This window comes from Polyodon spathula, chromosome 1 (genome assembly GCF_017654505.1).
Source record: "Polyodon spathula isolate WHYD16114869_AA chromosome 1, ASM1765450v1, whole genome shotgun sequence".
Classification (NCBI taxonomy): Eukaryota; Metazoa; Chordata; class Actinopteri; order Acipenseriformes; family Polyodontidae; genus Polyodon; species Polyodon spathula.
The window spans coordinates 94,015,921-94,042,193 of record NC_054534.1 but is presented as its reverse complement, the minus strand read 5'-3'; the positions used below and the strand labels follow the sequence as shown (position 1 = coordinate 94,042,193).

Here is a 26,273-nt window from a genome sequence, read left to right as displayed (position 1 = left end):
GAAGGGGGCTTCTGTGTCAGAATGTTTTAATAAGGGTACTAATTGCATAAGTACAGGATTAGTTTACACGGGAACCAGACACTCTGTATGTAGCAGCCTGCCTGCAATCAGCAAGTTGCCATGGTCCAGCAGGGCACCAGGAATAAAAAGGACCTAATTACACAGATCAAGGCTGCTGTGAAGCCATAGGTGTAGGAGCACTGCTGCTGCCGAAGCACTGGTCCGTCAGTGCTGCTGAATGACTGGGCTCAAGAAACGAAATGAACCAACGATCATGTGTACATATGAGGTTGGAGTTGGGTGAATTGCCCGAGGGACAGAGCGTTTGTTTCTTGATAGCAGATCCCACCCAGTATAGCGGGACCTCAATTTGTTAGCGGCGTAGCGTGAGACATTTTCACGGCACCTTTTGTTTGTAGTTTTTGTACAGTGTTTATTCTGCCGTTTGTACGCTGGGCCGTATGTCCCACGTGAGCTACCATTGCTGATAGTGTCACATGCATTTGCTGTATGTTCGTCTATGCAAATAAACCTGCACGCCTGCGGGGCATGCTTATCCCAACCTTCCAGTCTCGGTCTCTTGTCAATCATGCATCCAAGTCATCAGTCATCCCTTCAGCCACACGTAGTCCCTTGTTCACCCCCCCCCCCCCCCCCCCCCCCCCCCCCCCTCCTCACATATATGGACTTTCCCTTTAGTTAATTTCTGTTTATGTATACTTTTGATTCTCTTTACACCAAATTGTCATTAGCAGGTGTTTATCAATAAAAGTAATTTTAAAGTAATTAAAATAGATTTTACTTAGACTTGCAAGTAGTTTTTTTTTAATATTTAAATTTTAATTAGGGTTCAGAAAAACAACAACAACAACTTTGATTTTGGTCAGTTTGAGATTTTCTAAATTACTGCTGGGTCTCTTGATAGTTAAAGTTAAGTTATACAGAAATACATAGCATTCTGCTGTACTGTATTTGATTGAGGTTAAAGGGTTACTTCTGACAATCTTCTATTCATCATATCTAAGAAAGTAACAACTATACCATATTTTGTTTGCAAAGCTGGATAGCAATGTAGCTGGATCCAGTACAGACTTTCAATCACGTATCTTGTTTATTTAGTGAACTTTCAGTTTACCAATGAAACTCATGTACAGTGAGTTCAGGTAGTTTTGGAGCAGTGTAACAAAATAATGCTGACTATGTGGATTCAAGATAAGTTGAACCACAGACTGAAGAAAGTTTATTTCCAGGGGTGGGGGGGGGGGGGCTTCTTTTGTTTTGTTCTTCCATCACAAAAGTCTTGAACATTATTTGGTTTTGTATGGGTTTATTGAACATAATCATTAATGAAAATTTTAATATAACAACAATAATTTAATTGTAAACAATAAATAGTAACTCAACAGTACATTTACTTTTTAAAAAAATCCAAAGGTTGCACATGTAGGTCACCAAGATTCTTTGTTAAGGAACGTCCGTACCATGTTGAGTCGCACTGCAGTGAGCAGTTCTCAAGATGCTATGCATTCAGAGACAGTAATAATAGGTGAGATCTTCACCATGCAATTTAAGATACCAATATGAAAACAAATAAATAGAGGGGTTTCTTCAAAGAGCAAGAAACCAGGAGGTTTAACAGGAGATCAACAAAACAGCCCAGGCCAGAGTCCTGCAGCCTTTGAGAGATTCTGCTCTTAACTGCTGGAATCTCATTCTGCCTTTGAAGTGTTAATCATTCTCTACCTCATCATCCTCCGCAGTGCTGCATAAACACTGCGCATTATTCACACTAAGCATGCCTCAGTCCTCCCGTCTCCACAGTGCCAGGCTGTCAATAAGCAGTCAGTCCACACTGTCTGGCACATCTGCATCACCGGGCTGTCAGAGCACCGGCTGAGAAGAGTCTACCCAGGCCAATCAAACACAGCGCTCCTAGCTGCTCCAGCTCAGCATAGGACATCAAAGTACACAGGGGCTTTATTTTTTTCAAACATCTACATTTCACAGGTTCACATATTTAGAATTAGGACCAGCATGGAATAAAACAAAGTGCAACTGGTGGTGTGCTCTTGCTATACCTCCCATCATACCAATACTGTATTATTATTATTATTATTATTATTATTATTATTATTATTATTATTAGAATTATTAAGAAGAAGAAGAAGAAGAAGAAGAAGAAGAAGAAGAAGAAGAATACATGGATTACTAGGTTATCAAACATGAAGTGTGCATTGCAAAGTCATAGCTCCAGTTTTGACTGTAAACCAGCTTAAATCATAGCAATTATCTAATACATTAACAGCACCAACATTTTACTTTAAAATATTATTTTATACCAATAACAGTCAGGAGGCATGTTATTCTAAAATTCAAAACAGCTTAATCTAATGAGTATATGCATGTTACATCTTTAAAGCTGTTTTTTTTTTTTGGGCACAATTACTTAAAATGTATAGCTGGAAATGTGTATAAAATGTTGGTGTCCATTAGCTTGCAAATTGTTCCACCATATCAAGGTTTAAGCTCTATGTTCGGAAGGGAATTCCAGTGTGATGTCCCTGTTCTGACTTGACTTTGCAATGAAAGAAAGGGAGAGGTGTCTATGGTATATTTTTCAAGCAGGTGATTTCAACCAAGAACGAAGTTTGGTATTAAGTCAATGTGGTAAGGCTGAAGTCATGAATTGGGTTTATTTGGCTGAAATCTCTTCAGCAGTCTATAAAGTATGATATTTTAGTATAGTTAGACACTTCAGATCTAGAAGAATAGCTGTTCATCCTTCTGTAAGAAAAAAAAAAGATAAAACCTTCAAATAATTTCCCCAAATATATATCAGACTATGGTAGTACTGGGAAGCAACACCAGAAGCAACAGTTTTCTACTATTTTATTCTATACCATTTATTGCTCCCTCAGAATATCAATCAAGAATCAATATGCTAACTTATCTGAAGGTGTGGTTTCCATCTGAAAACCTCTGTGGCATTGTAAGCCCATGCATCATGATACAGGGTATGTGAGGATAACCATCTTTATACTGACGGAACTCAACAGCACAAGTTAGTGAGCTGACATTGCTTTTTATTCTAATTGCACACAGTGTCCAAATTACCCACTAACAACAATAACAACGCTGTACTCGTCATTCCAAGGACAATTTTGTTTTTCAATATCACATGGATTACGAAGATAGAATGTAAGTCTGTTGACCCAATACTCCAATCACGGTAAACTACCACGCAGTGGAGCCTTCAAATCGACGGCCGCTATCGCTTAATTAAAAAAAACAAAAAAAAAAAAATCAAAAAACCCTGCTGTGTACTAACTGCTAAACCAGTTGGTACATTTTAATGATTTAAACTGCTGCAGATCTAAATACATCCACCTTCAAAGTGGTCTGTATTATTGATATGGCCAGAGGTTAAAATAACGTGGTAGTGGAAAAGTTTATACTGCTCACCACTGGTAATGAAACCTAATTAATAAAATTATAGAACACAGCTGTGTAACAAATATTAAGACAATCGCTCAAGTGTGAAGTCTGTACCTGAGAAAATATCTGAAAATATTACACATATATATAAAAACATTAAAATGAGAAAAAAAAAACACACACACTGAAATCTAAGAATCCAATATATAATTAGGGGAACTAGTTTTCGGGTTTTATTTTTGATCATGTAATGTCCCTTTAAACATATTTTGAGCCGATTCTCATCTGATTCTATTTGAACATGCATTTCGTTCTAGCTCTGATTGCCGAATTCTGCTTATTAAATTTCACTGTGTTGGTTTCTAGTAGTGTGTCGCTAATTTAAACAATCTGGTATTCAGTTAAGGCTTAACAACTATTAATTAAGGTTTAAAGGAAGGGAGAGAGATGGAAAATAAAAACTGAAAACATGGAAAATGTAACATTTGATCTTATAGACCTATATATATATATATATATATATATATATATATATATATATCTATAATATATATAATATAATTGAATATATATATAATTATGTATCACATTACACTTAGTGTAATTAGCAAAACACTGTTGGAATACTTTACTATGCATTTATGACACCTTAACATTTTCACCAATGTATTTGTAATGTTGGAAAAATTACATAGCTACATTATTGGTGGATGAGGGTATTTCGAAAACACATTATGCCCCTAGGTTGCTAAGTTTGTGCATTATTACACTTCAATGGCAATTGCAATAAAATAATAAAACGATTTCACATACTGTATTGCTCTTTATTAAAGTTCAGAAAATACAGCCAGCAAAAGGGACATTTTTGTTGTATACAAAGCATGTTTGCCCTAAACACGAAGGGCTACGTGTAATAAAGATTGCTGTGGTTGTTACTCAAAAGCTACTTACTGTATCTTCTCACTGCAACTCTCCCTGCATGCTTACTGAAAATCTGGCTGCAGCTATGGTGCAGTAATATCAATAGCATACCAGAAGGTACCGATGCAGCAGTTTTCTTACTATAAAATGTAATTCAGACTGAAAAGCAGAGCTATGTCAACCTTTGACAAATCCCCTAATGTAGAACACTGTTCACCAGAACTCACAACCGCGGCTGATCTAACTGGACATTAATTCCCTTTCAGCTGATCTATCCATGCCTTCTTGGCTGATAACACAAGTAGCAAATCTGATATCTGACAAGTTGATTTACCCTAATCAGGGCAGATCAGCTGTTACTAACGGTGCTACATGGTTACAATTTTAGTACAATTACAGATTCAGCATGCTCTCCTCACGGGGATGCTTAAAAAAACTAAAATATACATAATTTTAAATTATTTTTAAAACTAAAATGTGCCATAATTACCCCTCTCAGCTTTTGTCTTTTGTGGATTGTCAAAACTTGTCATAGCCTAAAAGGTTTTAAAGAAATAATGGAAGTATACTACTAACACAAATTGTGTGTTAAGGATATGCACTACAATGAAAGGCAAAGTTTCAGTAATCACTTGACATACAAATACTGAATTTTCTGGAAATATATTGTTTCAAGCCAGCTGTAGGTTAGAAGTATCAGCTAGGTACCTTGCTGTACCTGTTGTACCTTCAAAAGGAAAAATAAACACAATTGTTTTCCATGACACAACTGGATCAGAAATGTTACTGATCACATTAAAACATTGTTCCTTACTGTATCTTTTTGGTCCATCTTCCAAACAGAATGAAAGTGTCAATGTAGCGTCGTCTTCAAAAAACTCTGTGGCAAAGGCATCCCACCAGAGATTGTCACTTTCCTGTAGGGACAATAAACAAAATAATAAACAGCTAGACAACATGAGCACACAGACAACTGAATTACGAATAACCTTTGAGAAATCATTGAGATTGACATCAGCTTTATTAAGACTTGCCCGTGAACGTATTTTCAAAGAAATATATTTTAACCCCTGCGGTCCTCTCTCTCTCTCTCTCTCTCTCTCTCTCTCTCTCTCTCTCTCTCTCTCTCTCTCTCTCTCTCTCTCTCTCTTTCTTACATTTTTCTACTCAAACAAACTTGACCAAAAATATTCAGTTATTTGCTGAACTGGAAGCCAATATCTTAAAACAATATGCTCAAAAAGGTGCCTCTCAGGGCACTTCTTACTCTGCTACTTCAAAAAATGTTGCCTACGAATTGACTTCTTTTTACAAACACACAACTCACAATGCATAGAAGGTAGCGTAATACAGTAATTCCCAAACTCGGTCCTGGGGACCCACTGTGCCTGCTGGTTTTCATTACAACTTGTTCTCAATTACTTAATCAAAACCTTAATTTAACTAATAATGTGCTTAATTAGACCTTTTTAATTGTTCAGCGCCTAAAAATTTGCAGATTTCAAGTTACTTGTAAAATGGTATAGTTAACTTGAAAACTACAACTGTTTAAAAGCTGAAAACAATTAAAAAGATCTAATTAAGCACATTATCAGTTCAATTAAAGGTTCAAGTAAGTAACTGAGAACTCAGTTGGAATGAAAGCCAGCAGACACAAGGGTCCCCCAGGACCAGGATTGGGAATCCCTGGTGTAATTGATGACCACTTTCACCCACAGCTCTTCTGTGGTCTATTTATCAACCACTTCTCCTCTACAGAGTCTCAGCTATTTCATTTGATACATTTACAGACAAGGTACTTAATACCTTGTACAAAACAACTCAATTTCATCTTTTTGCTCAAAATGTTTGACCTGAATTTTTACTTCTAAAGTTCATTCTTGTTAATGCGAATTTCAAGGGACCAGCAAAAAAAAAAAAAAAAAAAACTATTATCACGGGTTGTAACAGGGAGAGATCTGTACTGACTCTGCTGGCGTGTTCACGGGCTGCAGGAAGAGGGCGGCAGTCGCCCAACAACCGCCTGTGAGTCATGGCAGTGACACGGGGAGGTGGGAAAGTGTGAGTGTGGACTTTCCCCCTCTCTGAATGGCCGAGAGGCGGGTCTTGGGTGATTGTCGGTCCTATAAAATAACGCTCTGTTGTTTCCTCAGGTCTGCCCACTTAGACGCGCTAAGGGTGCGGACACTTTGATTCGGGACCGGGAATCAGCGAGACAGAGAGAGAGAGCGGGGAACCCTTGGGCAGACCCCGGCGTATTGTGAAAGAGCAGGCGAGATAGCCGAGAGAGTAGGACGGTGATCCGGGTCGTGCGGGTAGCGGCGACCGGGATAACGCTGCCGAGTGCAGCACCTTTTATTTGTAGTTTTATTACTGTTTTATTTTCCCTTGTTCTTTTCGCCTTCTGTTTTCATTATTATTTCTTTGAGCACCTGCGAGTGCATTTGCAGGTCGTGTACCAGCTGTGGTATTTCCGTGGTGCTGTCTATCATCGTTGATAGGCAGCCCACGGTCAACAGTGCCCTCTACCGGAGAAAAAAAAAAAATACAAGGAAAGAAAAAGAGCCGGCCTAAAATAAAACTGGGCACCTGTGTGGTGTTTCCCAAATACACCTGTCTGTCTCCTTGTCAGTGAATTACCCACACCCCTTTCACACGGGTCTATGACAGTTTTTATTGACGTTACAGCAACACTGCAATTAAATTTCAACTACAGAACAACGACAATTTATACATTTAACAGTACTGTGCATTTTACTGAAACTATACTGTAGTTGCAAGTGAAATGTTAAAAACTACAAATCGCAAATGAACTGCATTTGAAACCACAAAAACAAGGTGTCCTCAACATCAGGTACTGAGTAAATCGGAAACGACTTGCATCCACAGTTTGCTGTTCATCGGCCTGTATTACTGTACCCCAGTTTATCAGAATGGCATAGTGTTTGCAGGAATGTTGAAATGTGTTTTTCTTGTATGGTGGTCCACTGCTTTCAACACGGGAAATTATAAAATAAAGGAACAGGAATTCTTGAGAAGGTGGTCAGAAGAGACTAAATCACAATCTACAGTTTACTCAATTATATGCCAATCAAGCACGTTCCATCGCTGTAGGTGAATATTAAAAAAGTGTCAGCCCAATCCAGCTGAAAAACAGCCAGGTTCCTTGTTAAAATATCCATGGAGTGCTGTGGATGAAGAAATCAATTATAAATGAAGCCAACAGAATCCCCACCATTGCGGATCTTCTTAGAACAACATAGCTGATACACTGACAAGAACTTACACTGTGGGAAGGAAGCTTCTTAAGAACCCGCAGGACACTGAGTGAGTCACCAGGAGTCAGGATTCATTAAAAATACACTATGAGCTGAGATATGTATGCATCTGGTTCTGGATTTGAATAGGTCATATACATTTTAATTTCACTTATATATAATTAGGGCTTCTGTTTTTCAGTTTTTATTAATTACATTTTATGGTGCTTATTCTGAGCTATTTTCATAATATATGTAAATCGTTTTTTAGGGGCTTTCATTTTTTATATACTGTATGAAATGATTGTTTTTGGTTACTTTCCAAAAAACTTGGGCGATTTTTCTTTCAAAGTATGTATAGTAGTAACTTTGCCAGTACTTGCACGCTTAAGTTGTACCTTCTTTCCTTTACTGTCTTCCACAAAGACATCCTTCTGGTCACAGGCACATTCTTCTGGGGGTTTTGTGTGTAGGCCACCATTTGCAATTCTGTTTTAAATCCTCCTTAAATCCCACAAACAAGCCTCCATTCCTAACTGTAATCTCTTTTTAAAATCTCGCAAATGGAGATTTGGCAAGTTTAAAGTATTCAGAGCAAATCAACGATAGATACAAGTCAGAAAGGAGGGACATTGCCCAGCTGTCTATGGGAAAGGGGTGGTCAACGTGAATTGAGTCTCCATTTCCACTGTTTTTCCAGTGTTTTCTTGGTCATACACTAATTTCATTTTTTTTTTTTGTATCAGGGGTGATTTTATAGGTTAAAATCAAAAATCAGGAGCCCTATAAAAAATTTTAAACTTATTTTATTTGTATTTGTATTGGTGGATTAATGTATTAGCAAAGATTCTTAGTGAAGTAAAAATTACAGAATCTACCCGAAGTTGCATTGCATCAATTATATTGTAAAATTGACAATACTGACTAAGTGCAAAGCAGTACTTTTAATCTTTCAGTAGTATCAATGATTAGAATCTCACACTAGTCCCACACCCAGTTCTATCTTTTCTGGTTTTACCCTTGCATAGTATAATGGATATCCAAACACTGACATCAGCAAAAGTGTACTTTGCTCTTGACTAGAGAGCCTTGTTGTTACAGTTCACATCCAGCCTAGCGCCTCTATTCAATTCAGTGGGCCAAGCCATAAAACTTGTTTGTGTATTTTATTGAAATGACCTGGTGCCTGATAAATCTGCTCTGAACGGATCACACTTATCACAGCATGAGTAACACCCTCTCCACACTACCTAAATAATGTGCAATCAGCTTGAGTCGAAACCATGTGATTGCCATTTAGTTCATTCACAATCAAATTTCAAAACTTGACTGTTATATACATGCATACTACGAATAATTGTATAAGTCTCACCTGAGGTTAACTAACGCTGTATTTAAATCATTATGTTTTGCTGATGTTTTAGTTTCACAGAATACAAAACTGGGTTAAAGCTGTTCAGGTAGTTTCTAAATTCGGATCACTTTTTTTTTTCCTGTTTTAATATTAGCTTATAAAAAAAAAAAAAAAAAAAAACAGGGTCATGACAGACAGCATGATCTACAGTAATTCCCAAAGCAAAACCGAGGTCAGTAGAACAGTCTATAATTGGTTAGGTTGTGGGTTTATTTCAGCCAAATTAAATCCCTTTAAATTCAAAAAGCTTTAATTCAAGGGTTTCACTATATCTTAAAAGTTGCACAGAAATAGATTTTACTCGCTCTGGTCTGATAACTCAGGATCTAACAACAACAATAATAACAATGCTAAAAAACATAAAATGATGTGACCAATTATCCTGAAGGGATTGAAGAGTTCACCAACGTGTTTGGTGCTGGTTGAGGGAGATTGTGTCTTTTTTGTAGCGGGAATCACAATTCTGCTAGAGACAAAGCTGTTAATTGAGCTACTCTCGGCTGCAGTATCTGTAGTCTGACTTGGGAAATAACATCAGATGATAAATCCATCTTGGTTTGGGTCATTGTCATGAAATATCAATGCAATACATAACCTTTGTTCAGAGAAGCAGTGTTTGGGCTGTTGGTGGAATAACTCTACATGAAAAGTGTGAAATTGCATTTGCATGGAATTCACAACACATAAGACCTGTACAGTCTGAAAAGCTCTGACAGGAATTGATGCCCATTAAGTTGCAATTATCTGTAGAAGCAGATATTGCTGTACTAGTCAATAAAGCAAAACTATTATACATGCAACCACTGATTCCTATAGTATGCAAAAGTATGTGATTTAGACAGTATTAGACAGCTCTATATAAATTAAGGTGATTTATTATCAGTGTTATTAACTGCAATAAAAAAATGTTTTAAATAGGTTATTAATAGAACAAGTTTTATGGCAGTATTTAGGTCTGCTGCTGTTTAGATAGTTAAAATACACTCCATTGTCTTATATAAACTGGTTTGTCCTGTCTTCATCCCATGCCAATCCAAAGGTACATAAATGAAATGTCACTTTTAGATCATACAGTAGCAGAGGGAAATATGCATAATCCGATTCACGTTTAAAAATATTGGAGATCAAATCAATAAAAACAAAACATACAAATAATATAATACTCCCCTTCAAGGTATGATTTGCTACAGGACTTACAATTCTAATTTGATTTGTTTTTATTAAGACACAAGAATATCTATTATTTGTCAAATGTGAGAGAAACAGAATTCATTTATTAGGTTTTATTATGCGTTGTAGAATATGAATTAGAAATGTCATTGCTGCTACACTCACTGTACTGCACACAACTAGGGCTCAATTCTGTAAGGTCTTAGTGGTGATTTAGGCCTACACAAGGAACTCCTTTTGCATTTTTCTTTAAATCTGAACGGTAGATATCTGAAATAAACTAATGACAATAAAAACAGTTCACTATTAAAAGGCATCATCAAATTCTGAATTAGTGTACAGAATAATACTAAGGGGTGTAGCTATATGGATTTGTGTCTGCTTGTGGCAAAGTGCCCGTCCCTGTGTGTATTTTGTGTTGTATGTTGTGTGGTAATGTTGGTACACGGGATATAAACGGGCCTGTGTAAAATAGTGTTTAAAATGTAGATTTGTATTTAGGCACGAGGATTGCACAGCATTTCATGTGCAAGTAAAAAGAAATAATATGTGAATACGGGGAATTGCACTTTATTAATTAACGTGCAGTTGTACCGAGACTCCAATTGAATGATTGATTAGCAATCGAGTCTCGATACAGCTGCATAAAAGTAGTATGTTTTCACTCACTCGGGTTGTGTGTTCGGTGAGTGGAGAACGGGATTGGAGATGGAGGTGATAATAATAGTAATAATAATAGTAGTTAAAAATATCTGCTCACCGTGTTTTGTCTGTATAGTCCGTTTTGTTTGTCTTTTTGTTTTGGCGAAAGTGCCATGTCCTGTGTTTTTGTTTGTTACAGCCTTTTTATTCACTGTTATGTTCTTTCATTAAATGCTGAGCGCAAGCAAGTGCTCAGCTTCCCCAAAACTCCATCTCTTTGTTTATTTCCTGGTTCCTGTTTCTGGTCTGACGTCCCCCACTCCAGCCGTCATTGTGACACTGCTGTATAAAAAAAATAGTGGCTACGGACTGTTGAATATTTAGTATATTCTAGTAAGTTTAACAGTAAGGTAAAGGCTGCTCAGTCTTATGATTATACGTGTTTATGCAGGGTGCACACAATTCTGAAAATAGAGGTTCTCTGTGGGAAAATGGCTTCCCTAAAATGTTTTTTAATTCACATTTTAAAAAAAGCCCCATTTATTCACCAAATACTACAAAATATGTTGTCTGTGGTCCCCGAGTGACTCATCCAGTTAAAGCGCTGCTGCTGGGAGTGCAGGACGAGTCACACAGCTTCAGAAAGTATGTGCTGTGTGAGGACTCACTGCGATGAGGAGAAAAAAAAACAAACATAATAACTGGAAATTCCAAATTGGGGGAATAATAAATAAAATTAACAATTGGTCACTCTAAATTTATTTTAAAAAAAAATGTTGGTAGCAGCAACTTCCCACATTTTTGTGATTTTCTTATAAATATCATCACAGTTTGGAAAAGTATTATTGTTAATTACATTAAGGACAGAATTGGCAATTATAGTAAAACATTATTTTTGCTTCATGTCCTGTATTCAGTGTTTGAAATTTGATTTTTCTGACACGTGTTTAAATAAGTGCCAGTAAAACATAACAGGCTACACTAACTCATCATTAACACCCTTGTTTTACTTTGTGGAAGGGAAAAATTAACCCAAAACCAGAAATAAACAGCTTGTCCGTTCAATTTAGGGGCTTGTCAGTAGTCATCCTAAGTGGTTTCCAATTCATTTTAGAACAGTAATTGGTATTTTTTTTCCTTTGAGAATAATGTAGACTTCTTACAAACATAATATATTAGCCATTAAATAAAAAAAAGTACCAGCACTCAAAGGTAATACAATTAACTTTGGCTGTTACTCATCAAATTTCCAACTCTGACTATACTACTCTGACTGTAAAGAAAAGTATTTTTTAATCATGGTACTAGGAGGACATACTGTATACCAAAAGTTCTAAAAATGAAACATGGGCAGCACCACACTGAGCATGTTGAGGAGAGACTAGTGCAACTGCTGCACTACATTTGGCTGACAGTAAAGAGAAAATCGTTATTTTATTAATACAAATTATTAATATATCATTAAATTACAAATTGGCACAGCTGTGAAACTGTATAATAATAATAATAATAATATAATAATAATAATAATAATAATAATAATAATAAATTATTATTATTATTATTAAAACTGCCAGGCAGTTTTATGGCCTCCAAGCTCAGTATCTGCTGGACAGTTCGACAAGCTGTAGCATGTGTCAGCAACAGATGGAGCAGTTTCAATCCAGAATACTGCATTAGTTCATTATCTCACGATGCTTTATAACTTTAAACACCACAGTAACAACGACCCTATCTGCACACTGTAAAGAGTTATAATTTTACATTTAACCTTAAGGAGACTGAAGCAGTTTGATGTTTGGGGCGCATTTCAGTAAATTTACTGGCAGCCATTTTGATATTAAAATTTAATCGCTGCAAATTATGCTGCACAACTTGAAGCGGATTTGATTGTTGACGACATATGCAATGTTTAAGATCAATCGGTTCACAAGAAGAAGACTTTGAAAATGTTTTTAAAGAAATGCGTCATGTGGCTCTCAATTGATGCACAAACATCATTTTTGCCAATGTCAATTGGCACAGGGATGACGCTTGTCGTCTTTGGAGTTAATCAACTAAACCGTATTCAACTGAAGAGGTTTTAAATTTAAGAATGAAAAATAGGTCTGTCAGCCATCTTGTTTTACAAAAGAACACAATTTTGCCATATTTTAATTCCATTATCCCCAGGAGGATGCCTACCAAGTTAAGAGTTAGTTGGTCAAATAGTTTGCAAACAGAAGCAGTTTGATGTTTGGTGCGCATTTTGGCGAATTTGGTGGCAGCCATTTTGATAGTAAAATTTATCACAGCAACTTCTGCTTCACAAACTTGAAGCGGGTTTGGTTGCTGATGATGTATGCGAAGCTTCACATCAGATGGATCACCGCTTCCCAAGAAGAAGATTTGGAAAGGTTTTTCAAAAAAATTTAGGTCAGGCCGCCATCTTGGTTGACGCAGGAGCACAAATGTTTTTGGCAACTGTAATCTACACTAGATGATACCTGCCAAGTTTCACAGTGATTGGTTACACAGCGTGCGAACAGGAGCAGTTTAAAATTTTGGGAGGAAAGACGACTATAAAATTAAAAAAAACAAACAAACAAACAAATCTTTACACTAACAGGAGGCTGCCCAAGCCAGCTTGGAAGCCTAATAAAATATGCTTATAAGGTAGTTTACTGCATATGGCATAACAGTATTTTTTTATTAAATAGTTTAAAACAGTTGAATTTAATACTGTTTCTCATCAAAACCATTCTTTGTACAATCCTACTATACACTTATACAAGGCAGACAAATCCTCCAAGATAAAAAAAAAAAAAAATGCTCATTTCATAATCTCTTGCAAAATCTGTTATCCTTTTTAACGTATGGTTTGTGATTTTTATAATGCATAAAAGGTTTCATATATGAAAGCTGTACAAAAAATATATTGTCAATCTCCTGAAAAAATCAAAGTCTCTTACTGCCGAACTCCATTTAATTATTAGGGTTCTTTGCACCAGGGATTGCAAAGATTAACAGAATCTACAACATTTAGACTCACTGTTCTTCTGGAACGTGGGGCTTACTTAACATCTCCATCAATGTCAAAGGCACCTTTTAGCATAGTCAATGAAATCTCATGGAGAAACACTATAGATAACATTCAAGTGTAAGAACTAGACATACACCTCACAGCTATGCATGAGTGGAAATACATGAAGCTTCTCTCAATGTTTAATAGTTCAGAAAGCTAGGAAAGATGGGTACTGGGATGACAGGCAACCCACTGCAGGAAACTTCTGAGAGTTTAAGTTCTTGTACACGAAATAAATGGCAAACAGTTTTCCAATTTGCCACTTTATAGGCACCCATATATCATGACATTGGGGTCTATTGTAATGATCTACACAGCAGTGAATCCTAATTCTGGTATCCTACATTTTATCAACAGGATTTTTCGTGAAACAAATGTCACTGTATTTTTAATAAAGGAAGTAATGTTAATAAACAGCTCTATAAATTACCCCTTAGGGGGAATCCCAGCATAGATTAACATATAAAGGATTTAGATCAATAAAATAAACCCCTTTATAGCTCCAGGAAATAAAAGATTATAGCAAACCAAAAAAAAATCACATCAACCCACAAACAATGGATCATATTTTTTATAAGTGGGACAAGCATTTCTGACAGAACCTGCCTTCAGCCAAGCATGACTGCCTGAAATCAAGCTGCTGCCCTTTAGACAGCCCCAGGACCGGAAGGGGATGTGGGAACCTGAGAAGCATGGCTGGAATTCAATCCTCCAACTCCCCAGAGCTGCTCAACAAGCTGCCCATGATAAGGCTTGCAAATTCAGAACCAACAAACTAAACAAACATTCTGCTGGACTACTAGGCGACCGCTCAACTCAACCAATCTGATCCTGATGGGCTATTCCAATCCATGTTAGGGTAAATTAAACCCAGTAGGTCTTTTAGAGTTTTGGTCCCTTTTGTGTTTTGTTTTATTTTTAAAAATCCAGAAGAAAAAAAAAAGTCTGTGCATTGCAGTCAAGACACCACTGCTTGTATCCCCACAACTGCTTAACGAACCGTGGGAACCTGCTGCTAGTATTCAGCTAATAAATTACAAAAATGTGTTTCCTGATTTTGAAACAATCTGGGCTCTGTTGCTTGACCTTTTACAATAAACTTCATTCCAGTTTCTTAAGGCTTGTGGGTGGTCAAAAACAGACGTATTTTTGAACAGCACATATTTCTAAATCACTTGCATTGGCTCTTTATCAGTATTACCCAATATTATGCCCATTAATTCAACTTGTAACTAACTTTTTAAAAAGCACACGTATGTTTATTGTTAAAAACCTTTAGAACCTCCCTTTATCTGAACACCTTTTTTTCCAAACTGGAGTTTCACGTATGTTTTACCAGCCAGTGAAATGAAGTGTGAAGTGAAAAAGGCCATGGACAGTGTGTTTGCGATCTGCAGTGTTTGAAGAAAAAACAAACATCTCAAGGACATTAACTTTCCCTGTAATTTTCTTAAATACAAAATCATGAATAAAGTTGAAAATATTGAAATTAGCATTTAAAAAAAAAAAAAAAAAAACTAAACCTCTAAGTGTAAAATACAGACAAGACAATTAGATAGACACAGTTGGACACTATGGGGTAGATGTACTAAAGTGTTGCATCTGTTATAATCGTTGCAAACCACCTGCAAACCAGTCGGAAGTGCAGTGTGAAATGTACTAAACAAACGCAACGCTGTTAGCATCATTTTAACGAATGCTTTGCAGCCGCAGTTCTTATTTGCACTTTAGCCTTAAATAAATATGTAATTCTGGGCGTTCCTGCAGAAATTTAAAAAAAAAGTGTGGAGACTCAGTGCAAATGAGGGATCAAAAATATTGTAATGAGATGTACTAAAGCTGCGGGCAATTGCAACGCTTACAGTTGCATCAATTTGTTAAGTACTTTTGAAAGCATGTTTTAAACAGTCACAACTGTTGCTGGCATTTCCCAGTCCGCTTTTTCTCGCCAGCTGTGCTCAATGTACTTTTTAGACGAACCCCCAAATACATAATTTTCACTAAAGTCAGGGTGTACTTACAAGCCTTGAAAACTAATTTCTAGGACATTTCTGGTTTTCCCAGCTTGTTGGGAGCAATAGACTGCACACATGTGCCACTCATTCTGAGCATCTAATTTATTGTGTGTTAACTGTCAAGGCTACTAAGTAGATCAAGTTAAAAATAATAATAATTAAAATAAAAAAACTAAAAAACTTAAAATCATTTAGCTTCAATTTAAAATAATCTTTTATTTGCATTGTACACCAATGTGTACAATGCACCAGCATGATTTATTTTGTGTTACCTATAGGCTAAAGTACAAAAAAATGAAAGTGTGCAGGTATTCATTTGACTTTACTACTGTACTGTATACTTTATAGGGATACTTTACAGATTGATATTTTTATATAATGTAATGTGTAGCCTACCCAAAACACATTAGTGTTATTTCAGCACAATGATTTATATTTAAAATCCAGAACTGTAAATGTATGTGTGTGCGATTGTGTGCTGTTTAGCAAGGGCTAATGGATGATCATAAAAACCTTTTTGGGGGTGAAGGTGGGTGACCCACTGTAGAATCTGATGGTATTAAACTGCCTTTCATTATATATACAGTGCCTATAGAAAGTCTACACCCCCTTGAACTTTTTTCACATTTTGCATTTAAATAAGGATTTTTTTCCACTTAACTACACATAATACTCCACACTGGGAAAAAAAAAATTTTATTGAGAAAAAAAATATACGTTAAAAATACAAAACTGAAAGATCATAATCAGATAAGCCTCCACTCCGCTGAGTTAATACTTGGTGGAAGCTCCTTTGGCAGCAATTACAGCTGTGAGTCTGTTGGGATAGGTCTGTACCAACTGTGTACACCTACACTTGGCAATATTTGACCATTCTTCTTTACAAAACTGATCAAGCTCTGTCAAGTTCTTTGGGGAGCGTTGATGGACAGCAATCTTCAAGTCATGCCACAAATTTTCTATTGGATATAGGTCGGGGCTCTGACTGGGCCACTCAAGGACATTTACCTTTTTGTTCCTTAGCCACTGCAGTTTAGCTTTGGCTGTGTGCTTTGGGTCGTTGTCATGCTGAAAGGTGAACAGCCGTTCCAGTTTCAGGTTTCTTGCAGAGGGCAGCATGTTTTCCTCAAGGACTTCTCTGTACTTTGCACCATTCATTTTCCCTTTAATCCTGACAAGTGCCCCAGTCCCTGCCGATGAGAAACATCCCCATAACATGATGCTGCCACCACCATGCTTCACAGTAGGGATGGTGTTCTTTGGGTGATGTGCTGTGTTGGGTTTGCGCCAAATATAGTGCTTTGCATTTAGGCCAAAAAGTTCCATTTTAGTTTCGTCAGACCACAAAAATTTTTGCCACATGGCTACGGAATCTCCTGAATGTTTTTTTGCATACTTCAAATGGGATTCAAGGTGGACTTTCTTGAGTAATTGCTTCCTTCTTGCCACCCTACTATACAGGCCAGATTTGTGGAGTGCTTGGGATATTTTTGCCACTGGCCTTTTGGTAGCCTCTCTGATCAATCTCCTTCTTGCTCGGTCATCTAGTTTGGTGGGACGGCCTGATCTAGACAGGGTCTTGGTGGTGCCATACACCTTCCACTTTTTAATAATCATCTTGACTGTGCTCCAAGGGATATTCAAAGCCTTGGATATTTTTTTATACCCATCCCCTGATCTGTGCCTTTCAAGAACTTTGTCCCGGGGTTCTTTTGAAAGCACCTTGGTTCTCATGGTTAAGTCTTTGCTTTGAAATGCACTACCCAGCAGAGGGAACCTACAGGAACTGCTGAATTTCTCCTGAAATCATGTGAATCACTACAATTTAACACAGGTGGAAGCCATTTAACTTGGTGTGTGATTTTGAAGGCAATTGGTTACACTTGAGCTAATTTAGGATTGCTATTACAAGGAGGGGTGGACACTTATCCAACCAAGCTATTTCAGTTTTTATTTTTAATTAATTTTCTACGAATTTCTAGAACATGTAATATGTATGTAAAACAAGTAAAATGAAGGCGAAACAGAATACATTGTACAGAAGACATTTATATTTAACAAAAACAATGTTATTTTGATTCTTGCACCCTTGAATGTATGGACACTATCCTTCGGGCACTCTCTGCTGTTGCAAAGCACAACTCAACTACCGCTGTTTTCTTTCAAAAAATGTCACACAACTCTTGCTAGAGTTCTTGCTAAGATGATGCAAATAATATTTAAATTAGTATATTGCAGCTGTCTTCATTAAGATAATTTGTCTTAGTACATACGAGCATGTATGTGCACTTTTTGTGAATTGTTGTAACAAAAATACTAACTTTGGTATGTTTGCGATGCAACTGGCCCATCTTAGTACATCTGCCCCTATATATCTACAGATCATAAATCTAGACACAATAACTTGCATTAAAGAATGGCCTTATCACGTTTAATCACAATCCTGTTAACAAGATATATGAAAACCTCTAAAGGTGACAAACCCGTAGTATATACCATCGTCATTACAGGACTTTATCCGAACGGCTGATATGTATGAGGTGGATTGGTTTTACTGTACTGTTTATCTAGAACAAACGATATCTTAACTACAGGCTTCTGTCAGGAAAATGCTATTTAGCCAGAGTGCAAGTGAGCAAACTGACAGTCTTTGTGTTTAAATCTAGTAAATTGCTCAGCTTTGGGAAAAGCCCGATACCTCAGGTGAACTGACATGACAGCCTTCAGAGGCACAGCTGATAAACTGATATTGATTTTTACATATCACCCCTGTCAAAAGGATTTATTGATGTGTCAATGCATGTTGCAGTAAGGATCACAGCAGGACAGCTTGAAGGATTTATGGGCGAACCCACATGACTTTACAGTAAATAACAATAACTACTTACTGACAATAAGTGCTTGTTGTTACTGAAGACAAAATAATCTACTGACTTACTGTCGATATTGTCAGTTTCTTAGTGTTACATTACTGCCTCCTGAGACTAAGGACAGCTAAATATGTGCATACCTTTTATGTATTTAAAAAAAAAAAAAAAAAAAAAGGATTTCACACCATACAGGTTTCATATCCTTAAGCAAACCCAAAGTGGTAGTAACCAATGTCTGTAAGATCACAGTATGTTTATTTTCTTTTAGAAGAAAGCAACTCAAGCAAGAAGAAACGTGAACTTGTGCTCTATGGGAAACCCTGATATTTACACACGCCTGGAAGCAGTTTACAGCAGTTGAGGTGTGGGGGTGGACATTAATGTAGCAGGAGAATCAGTACTTCTAGAGTTAATATTTTATAAATAAAATCACATGTTCAAGTTTATTTCACAATATTTCTGAAAAAATTAGCAGCTGTGGCTCATACTGTGTAATGACTGCACCATATAATTACAACCCAAACAGCAAAACAACACTGTAAGCCAAAATGTTTTCACTGGTATCAACACCAACAGTTGTTGTGTTAATAATTAAAACCTGTTCAATGAAGAAGGGTGTTCTGGGGCACGTTGACATGTTGTAGTCAGGAGTCAAAGTAATGAACTTTTTTGCATTTTTGTTATAGCTTTAAACACAAATTACAAGTGGCAAATGGCACCAATCACCATTCTTCCTTACAACCAGCATTCCCTCTAAGGCTAAAATGCGCGCATATTTTACAGTAACTGGCAACAACCTTCGCACTAAGTTTACTAACTTTCGCAAGTTACTGTCATAAACATCAACATAAATCGAGACTCCAACATCTCAAGGTAAACCTCATTTTGAGCATTCTTGTAAAGCATTAACATAAGCATATTTGAGTCTGACTTACAGCTGATTCTCTGATTTCTATCTGTAAAAATAGATGTCACAGCGAATCTACTAGTACAGGGTGTGTGAAGCAGGAATCTGGCAATTCTGCCTCTATGGAGTGGGCTGCTCGGAGCTGCTCATGAACTTTGCAGTTTTGAACTCGTCGTATAATTGAATACCAATCAGTGAAGCACAATCTTCCTGCATTATTGAAGAATAAATACCCCGGTAAACAAATAAAAATCACAACACTTTTTTTGTTTTATTTCCCTTTTAAAAATGACCATTTCAGAAACATCATCATCTGAAGCATTTTGAAACAGGTAAAAATGTAATCAAAATATACATTTTGAGTCAATTACATTATTTTAGCTATACATTCTTTAAAGGAAATTGATTGCTTTATTATCTAAAGGATTTATTCACTACACTACACACCGTTTGTTTCATAAAGACACACACGTCTTGTTAAATTTTGAAAATGACAAGGCAGATTTAACAAAGAAAAAGGATTAATTATGCATTTACATTAAAAGGGGTGCTATTAAATTACAATTAGGTGATACACAGCACTGAACCTGTGTAGAGCAATGAGGTCAGTTAACAGGACACCTTTTTTTATCAGTGTTTCATATTTTATCCTGGTTATTGTAATGCCAGTAAAATGCTAAACTAAATTTGTGCAGTACTGTGCACTGGATTACTCTCACATGACATTGCTGGACTGTCACTAAACTGTTTCATACTTTTTATTGTTATTGTAATAACAGCAATAAGACAAACAGGTCTTTTCAAAACATCTTAAATTTGTTGACTGAGCTACAGTGTTACTGGACAACCGTAAATATGATTCTTACAACAATGATGTTTATAAACACTATGACAGGTTTGAAGTGTCTATGTGCTTTACTTACTATTACTGCAACACAAATCTTATATAATATATATGTTAATTTATTATATTTATGTTCAAGTGCCATGTTTAATTATTAATACATTGATAAAAAAAAAACTGAATTTCACTTTTTTGGAAAATCAGTTCAATGGAAAATCAGTAGCACTAAAGCGCCATTCCTGATCACTAAATTCTGTCTTGTGAATACATAACAACATCTAACCCACGGAACAGAAGGGGCATGTGCCCCCCCCACTTTGAATATATATATTTTGCCCCCCCACTTTTTTCGTTCATGTATTATACCTTGTTGTGTATGGCATTGGTTTGTTTTAAAATCGTTAAAATAAAATATAAAAATGGAAAAGTATTCAGAGGATGGGCCACATTTATAAACAATCACAATAACTTCTCCCTACACGAACATATTAGTTTGACCCAAGGTCTGCACCGTGGCTAACGTTAGCTAACAGTAAGAAACAACATCGTTAAGTGAATTTGAACTTGGCAGGCGGTCAGGAGAGACGACTGCACGAAATATTAATACTTAAATATAGGCATATATTTTGTATTTATTACTCACAAAAGTATTTGAAGGAAGCGAGAGTACAAAACCATTATTAAAATAAAAAGGAAAGGAAGAAAGGGTATCAGAAGGTTATTAAAAGGTTCAAGTTCAATTCCCACCAAAATCTTGCATTTTTTACTTAGATTAAGCAGTAGCAAATATATCAAAAAGTGGCACTTCAAAATCACACAAGCCTGATTTTACTTTAGTAAAAAAAGTTGGCTACAGTTTTTGTTTTGAATGACTAAAAGATGTAGAAATAAATGCTGATAGATAAAAAGGGTGACTCAATATGTACCAGTGTAGCTCATGATATACTGAAATCTTAGATTTCAGGATATCATCAGTTCCATTGGTCTGGGGCAGGTACAGTTCACATACTTGGCGCATTCATTTTTATTTATTTATTTATTTATTTATTTATTTTGGTGCCTAAGGTAATGATGCGGGAAGTACGGGTTGTTGTCAGTTCGGCTGAACACAACTGTACCCTTGTTAACGTATAAGCAGTGTATTGGTTGATTTGTACTACCTGTAATATTGTCATGAATCAGCTGTGTGAGGGCTGGCATTAGTGTTTCAAACAATTAGCACTAAGCATTGCAATGTAAGGGCCAGTTCTTATTATTTCAACCTATCAGCAACAAGCATTGCCCTGCTATAGAGTGTTTTGCTTTCCGCAAGTCTCGTTTCAACTGTTTAAATACATATGTCAACATATCTACATATAAACAAGCCATATTATTACAAGTTGTACCTGTTACTGTTTGTGTTTGTTTAAAACATCCCTTTAATAAGCTGCATGTTGGAATTACAGGTACTGTTCAGCATTATTACTTGTTTATTTAGCAGACGCCTTTATCCAAGGCGACTTGCAGAGACTAGGGTGTGTGAACTATGCATCAGCTGTAGATCTGCCCCTGGAACTGGTTCTGCCATTTGGTGCCACTTATGTTTGTACTTAATAAATGCTCAGTTAGTAATATTCTATATTTTAATGCCGAAACAGCTGTCCATTCATACACATACTGCTACATAAAATCCACATAACCCCTAATGTCATTTAATAGCAGATTAGTACCAGGTATTTCACATGAGCAGAGGCACTGCTCCACGTGCCCACAGTTCTGACACTATCCCTATTTCCATGGGAATGTATTTATAGGGAATCACAAAGGTGAGGGGCTGATGCAGCAAGAGACATATCATGAGTCAGCACCAGGCTGTGGTTTCAAAGGTTGAGCAAGAAAAAAAGTGTAACGTTGATCCTGAATAAGATGATACATTTCTGCACCTATCCAAGTACCTTAGCAAATATTCGGACTGCCATTTTATTAAGGTACATTCACTGGAGGCAGTGTGACAGGCTCATGGCAGAAACAGTGTGAAATCATTTAGAAACTAAAATGCATAGAAAATAAGAAATAGGCAGAAATAATATAAACCTAATATGACAGGAACTGTTGTAAAACCCTCCAGTGCAGATTTGGTGGTGTTCAATCTGTTCAGAGGACAAAATGCTAGAAAAATCTACTCGTCCTTCTTAAAAATCTACTTGCCCCCTCTCTCTGTCGCACAAAACACAAAAAAGTAGAACAAAACTTGTAGGAATTTGGTTTTATACCAAAATACACGTGATATTTACAGTAGGCTCCATCAAATTCTGCAAAGACAAAATGTTTTTTTCTTTCGTTTATTTCTATTATTATATATATTATATATATATATGTGTATGTGTGTATATGTATATATATAGATATATATATTATATATATTAATATATATATATATATTTATATATATATATAAATTTTGGCACATGTAAACATTTCGAACAGCTACTCCCATTGACGTCGTCCCAGTAGGACCTAGGGTTTACCGTTTTTTTTTTTTTTTAATTTTTTTTTTTTTTTTATGGGGGGGTGGGGGGGGGGTCAACATTCTTTCATTGCACTACTCTCACTGAATAATACATACATGAATGAATACACACATTGCCATGAGATTTACAGTCTATTTTACTCTTAAATAATAATAAAATACTGTACAGATAGTCTCATATATAAGCATTTAATTTCTATCATTATAAAACATATTTGTCAATCTTCATGCTGTAATAGTTTCACAAATCAATGGATTGTGCATGTCAATAAATAACTAATATCGCTTCTGTTCAAATCCAGTAAAAACATTTTTTTTTGTTTTATATAGCATTTAAATATAAAAAAAAATGTAAATATGGTAAATAGCAAACAAGATTAGCTACTCTAAAATAAAAAAATAAAAATAATAATTGCCAGGAGAAAACAGTAAACTTTTTTTTTTTGAACATCCTGACAAGTGTTGTACACTTTTGACCACAAAGCTGATGTAAATAATACCTTAAATTTGAAAGATTAGTCTGTGCATTGCCAAAGGCTCTCTTGGCAGCCATTTTTGTGTTTCTTTGTAACCAATGATGATCAGCTTTTCCCACAGCTAGCCAATCAGAAGTGATAGGGGTGGGACATAAACACTTTTTAAAATGTTAGTGTGTAGCCGACTTCCACAACTCAGTTTTCTGAAACTTGCGCGGTTCTCTAGAAATATACCCGTGGTTTTCTAGAAACAAAACGAACATAAGAAAAACAAATAAATAAAAACAATTTGTCCGATGGGCAAATAACTGAAAAATGTGTTGTCCCTCACACAAATCTTCTTGTCGAGGGCGTTGGGCGATACAAATTGCACACCCGAGACTTGTTCAGCATAATAATCTCTGGTTCGAAAATCTTATTTTTTTCCACTTAACAAAAAGTGTTGTAAAACTCTGTTTCACGTAAGTCAAATATCTAACATTACTGTCTCAATTTTAACATAGAGCCAATCAAAGTAAATAATGTATGTGGTGATAGTTTAACCCTTTGCGGGTTAAATCCACTGGGTTCAGTCCCGAAACAATAAACACAGTTTTAAACACACCAGAATAAGTGCTAAAGTGCGAGCGGTGAAATACAATTTATTTGTGTACTGTTGTGCAGTGTTGTCTGGGTTTGGTGCTGGCTTAAGCGACAGCTCCGGATCAGGTTAGCTGTCTAACAAGAACAAACGTAAGTACAATTAGACACGACAAACAAACAAAACACTCATGGTTAGTTTACAGTTTTTCCTTTTGCGGTTCGCTCTTAACCATAACAAAAGGAAAAGATCACCTAGCCACATCCCCTTTCGTACAGTCAGGCACACCTCCTTGGTTAGCAAGTGCAACCATTTCTCCTCCAATCCGTGGGTGCCACATCGCTTCCCTTTTGGGGCGATGACTTGGTGTACCGTAGCTCCTTCCCCTTTCTAGATGGCCGACTTCCACCTAACCCTTGGAATGAATTGTCTGACCATCCAGTCTGGGGTGCTCTGTTCCCTTTACACAGCGCCCTTACAGGTCGGGAGGGAGATTTATAACCAAGATTCATTCTTTCTCTGTCGCAACGACTCAGAAGAGGCGCGTGAAATACAGTGAACACATGGTGCGGCAGGGCTGGAGATGCAATACTGAGTGTCATGTTGATATGCAGTGCATTTTAAATCTGTTTTACTGTGAATAAAATGACTTTTAAACAGCACATGTAAAATCAGTTGGACCTGATGAGCCCGAATTCTATGGCTCAAAAAGGGTTAAGCCCATACTAATTGATGGCTGGCCGGTCATTAATTGAGTGTATGACGCTGTACAACAATACAAATTTAGATGGAATTACGGATAAAACCATATTGTAATTAAGGGGACACTTTGTATCACTTAGGACATCACTGTAAACAGGTAAGAAATTAGATGTGAAAATCTACTGTCAGGGTTGGGGTCAATTCCTTTTTTTCAATTCCAATTGTTTTTTCATTTCCCAGTTTCAATTCCCTTATAATCAATTCCCATTCCAAGACCTTCAAAGCATAAATGTCCCTTTCCAATCACTGTGTCTGCTTTTGAGAAGACCCCTTAAAGCAAGCCCTTTCTGAAGTAAGGTGGTTTTAAAAGAATATGTCATTCTATGGTAGCAGAGATAATGATAACAATTAACCCCACCAAAACTCAGTTCAATCGATTTCAACAGTCCGTTCAGACGGTGTTTGCATCAATCGGAATACCATATGTAACAACACAGGAGGAAATTATGCAAAAATGGTATTAACCATTAAACTTGTTCTCAGTTAATAAATCATAAACCTCAAGTCATGTCAATTTGAAGTGATGTATAGTTTAATAGAAAAATGCATCGCTGTTGCATTGCTACCAACAGGCTGCAGGAAGAGATTCATGTAAGAGGCTTTCCCATGTTTGACAGGCATTCTGAGTCCCAGCCATAAACGCCACTTGAGACGGCGCCCCAACTAGATGCTCATTTATATGTTGGCAGGATCTTTATTCTTCTACTTAAGAGTTAGGGGGCTGGATTCCCTTGGATTGAATACATTTCCTCTATATTCTGACTGGTTGGTAGACATCATGTAGTTAATGTAAGAAAAGTCCTGTCTGTTGATGTCTGCAGGGTTCTGTTTTTGTGCCCCTGCTGTTTTATCTTATTTAGAAGCGTACCACTTAAAATATTAACCAGCTCCATTATCTGCAGATATGCTGGAATCGCTGCTATTTGCATGTGGAATAATCCAGCAGAACAAAATCGATACACCTCTTCAGGAAGAATCTGAATTCATTAACAGCTGGGTTTTAGAAAACAGAATTTTTGCAAGTCAAAAGCAAAGCAGGATTGTACTAATTAGTACTTTAAAGTCTTTACATGATACTTACAGATCCCTTCAAAAATAAAAAAGGGTTTTCTGCATATGGTACATTGGTTAACATCCTACATAGTAAATAGGATAAGGCAAAAGTCAAATAGACAAACCTTTCGGCTAGTGCCTTTGTCATTTAATTTTACAATAAAATAGAATATAATAGAGAAAATCTAAGAGCCAGACCAGACACATCAGTATACTATATAGACTATTGTAAACTAAATACACTATATATGGCAGCATGCACACATTATATAAATATGATTTATAAGGGATCTCCTTTATAACTAGGCTTGCTACTATTCAATTTTAATTTTTTCGCCAAATCGACGATTGATA

The 26,273-nt window shown here is 36.4% G+C and overlaps 1 protein-coding gene across 9 annotated transcripts in view; it reads right to left on the bottom strand.

Moving 5' to 3' along the window:
- The window catches only part of LOC121324438 (LIM domain-binding protein 2), a 132,555-nt gene that overhangs the window by 49,945 nt on the left and 56,337 nt on the right, over positions 1 to 26,273 (bottom strand). For all 9 annotated transcript variants that reach the window (XM_041266369.1, XM_041266350.1, XM_041266333.1 and 6 more), the window contains one exon: positions 5,171 to 5,273. In XM_041266369.1, the coding sequence (XP_041122303.1) occupies positions 5,171 to 5,273 (103 nt within the window). The remainder of the gene's footprint in view (positions 1 to 5,170; positions 5,274 to 26,273) is intronic.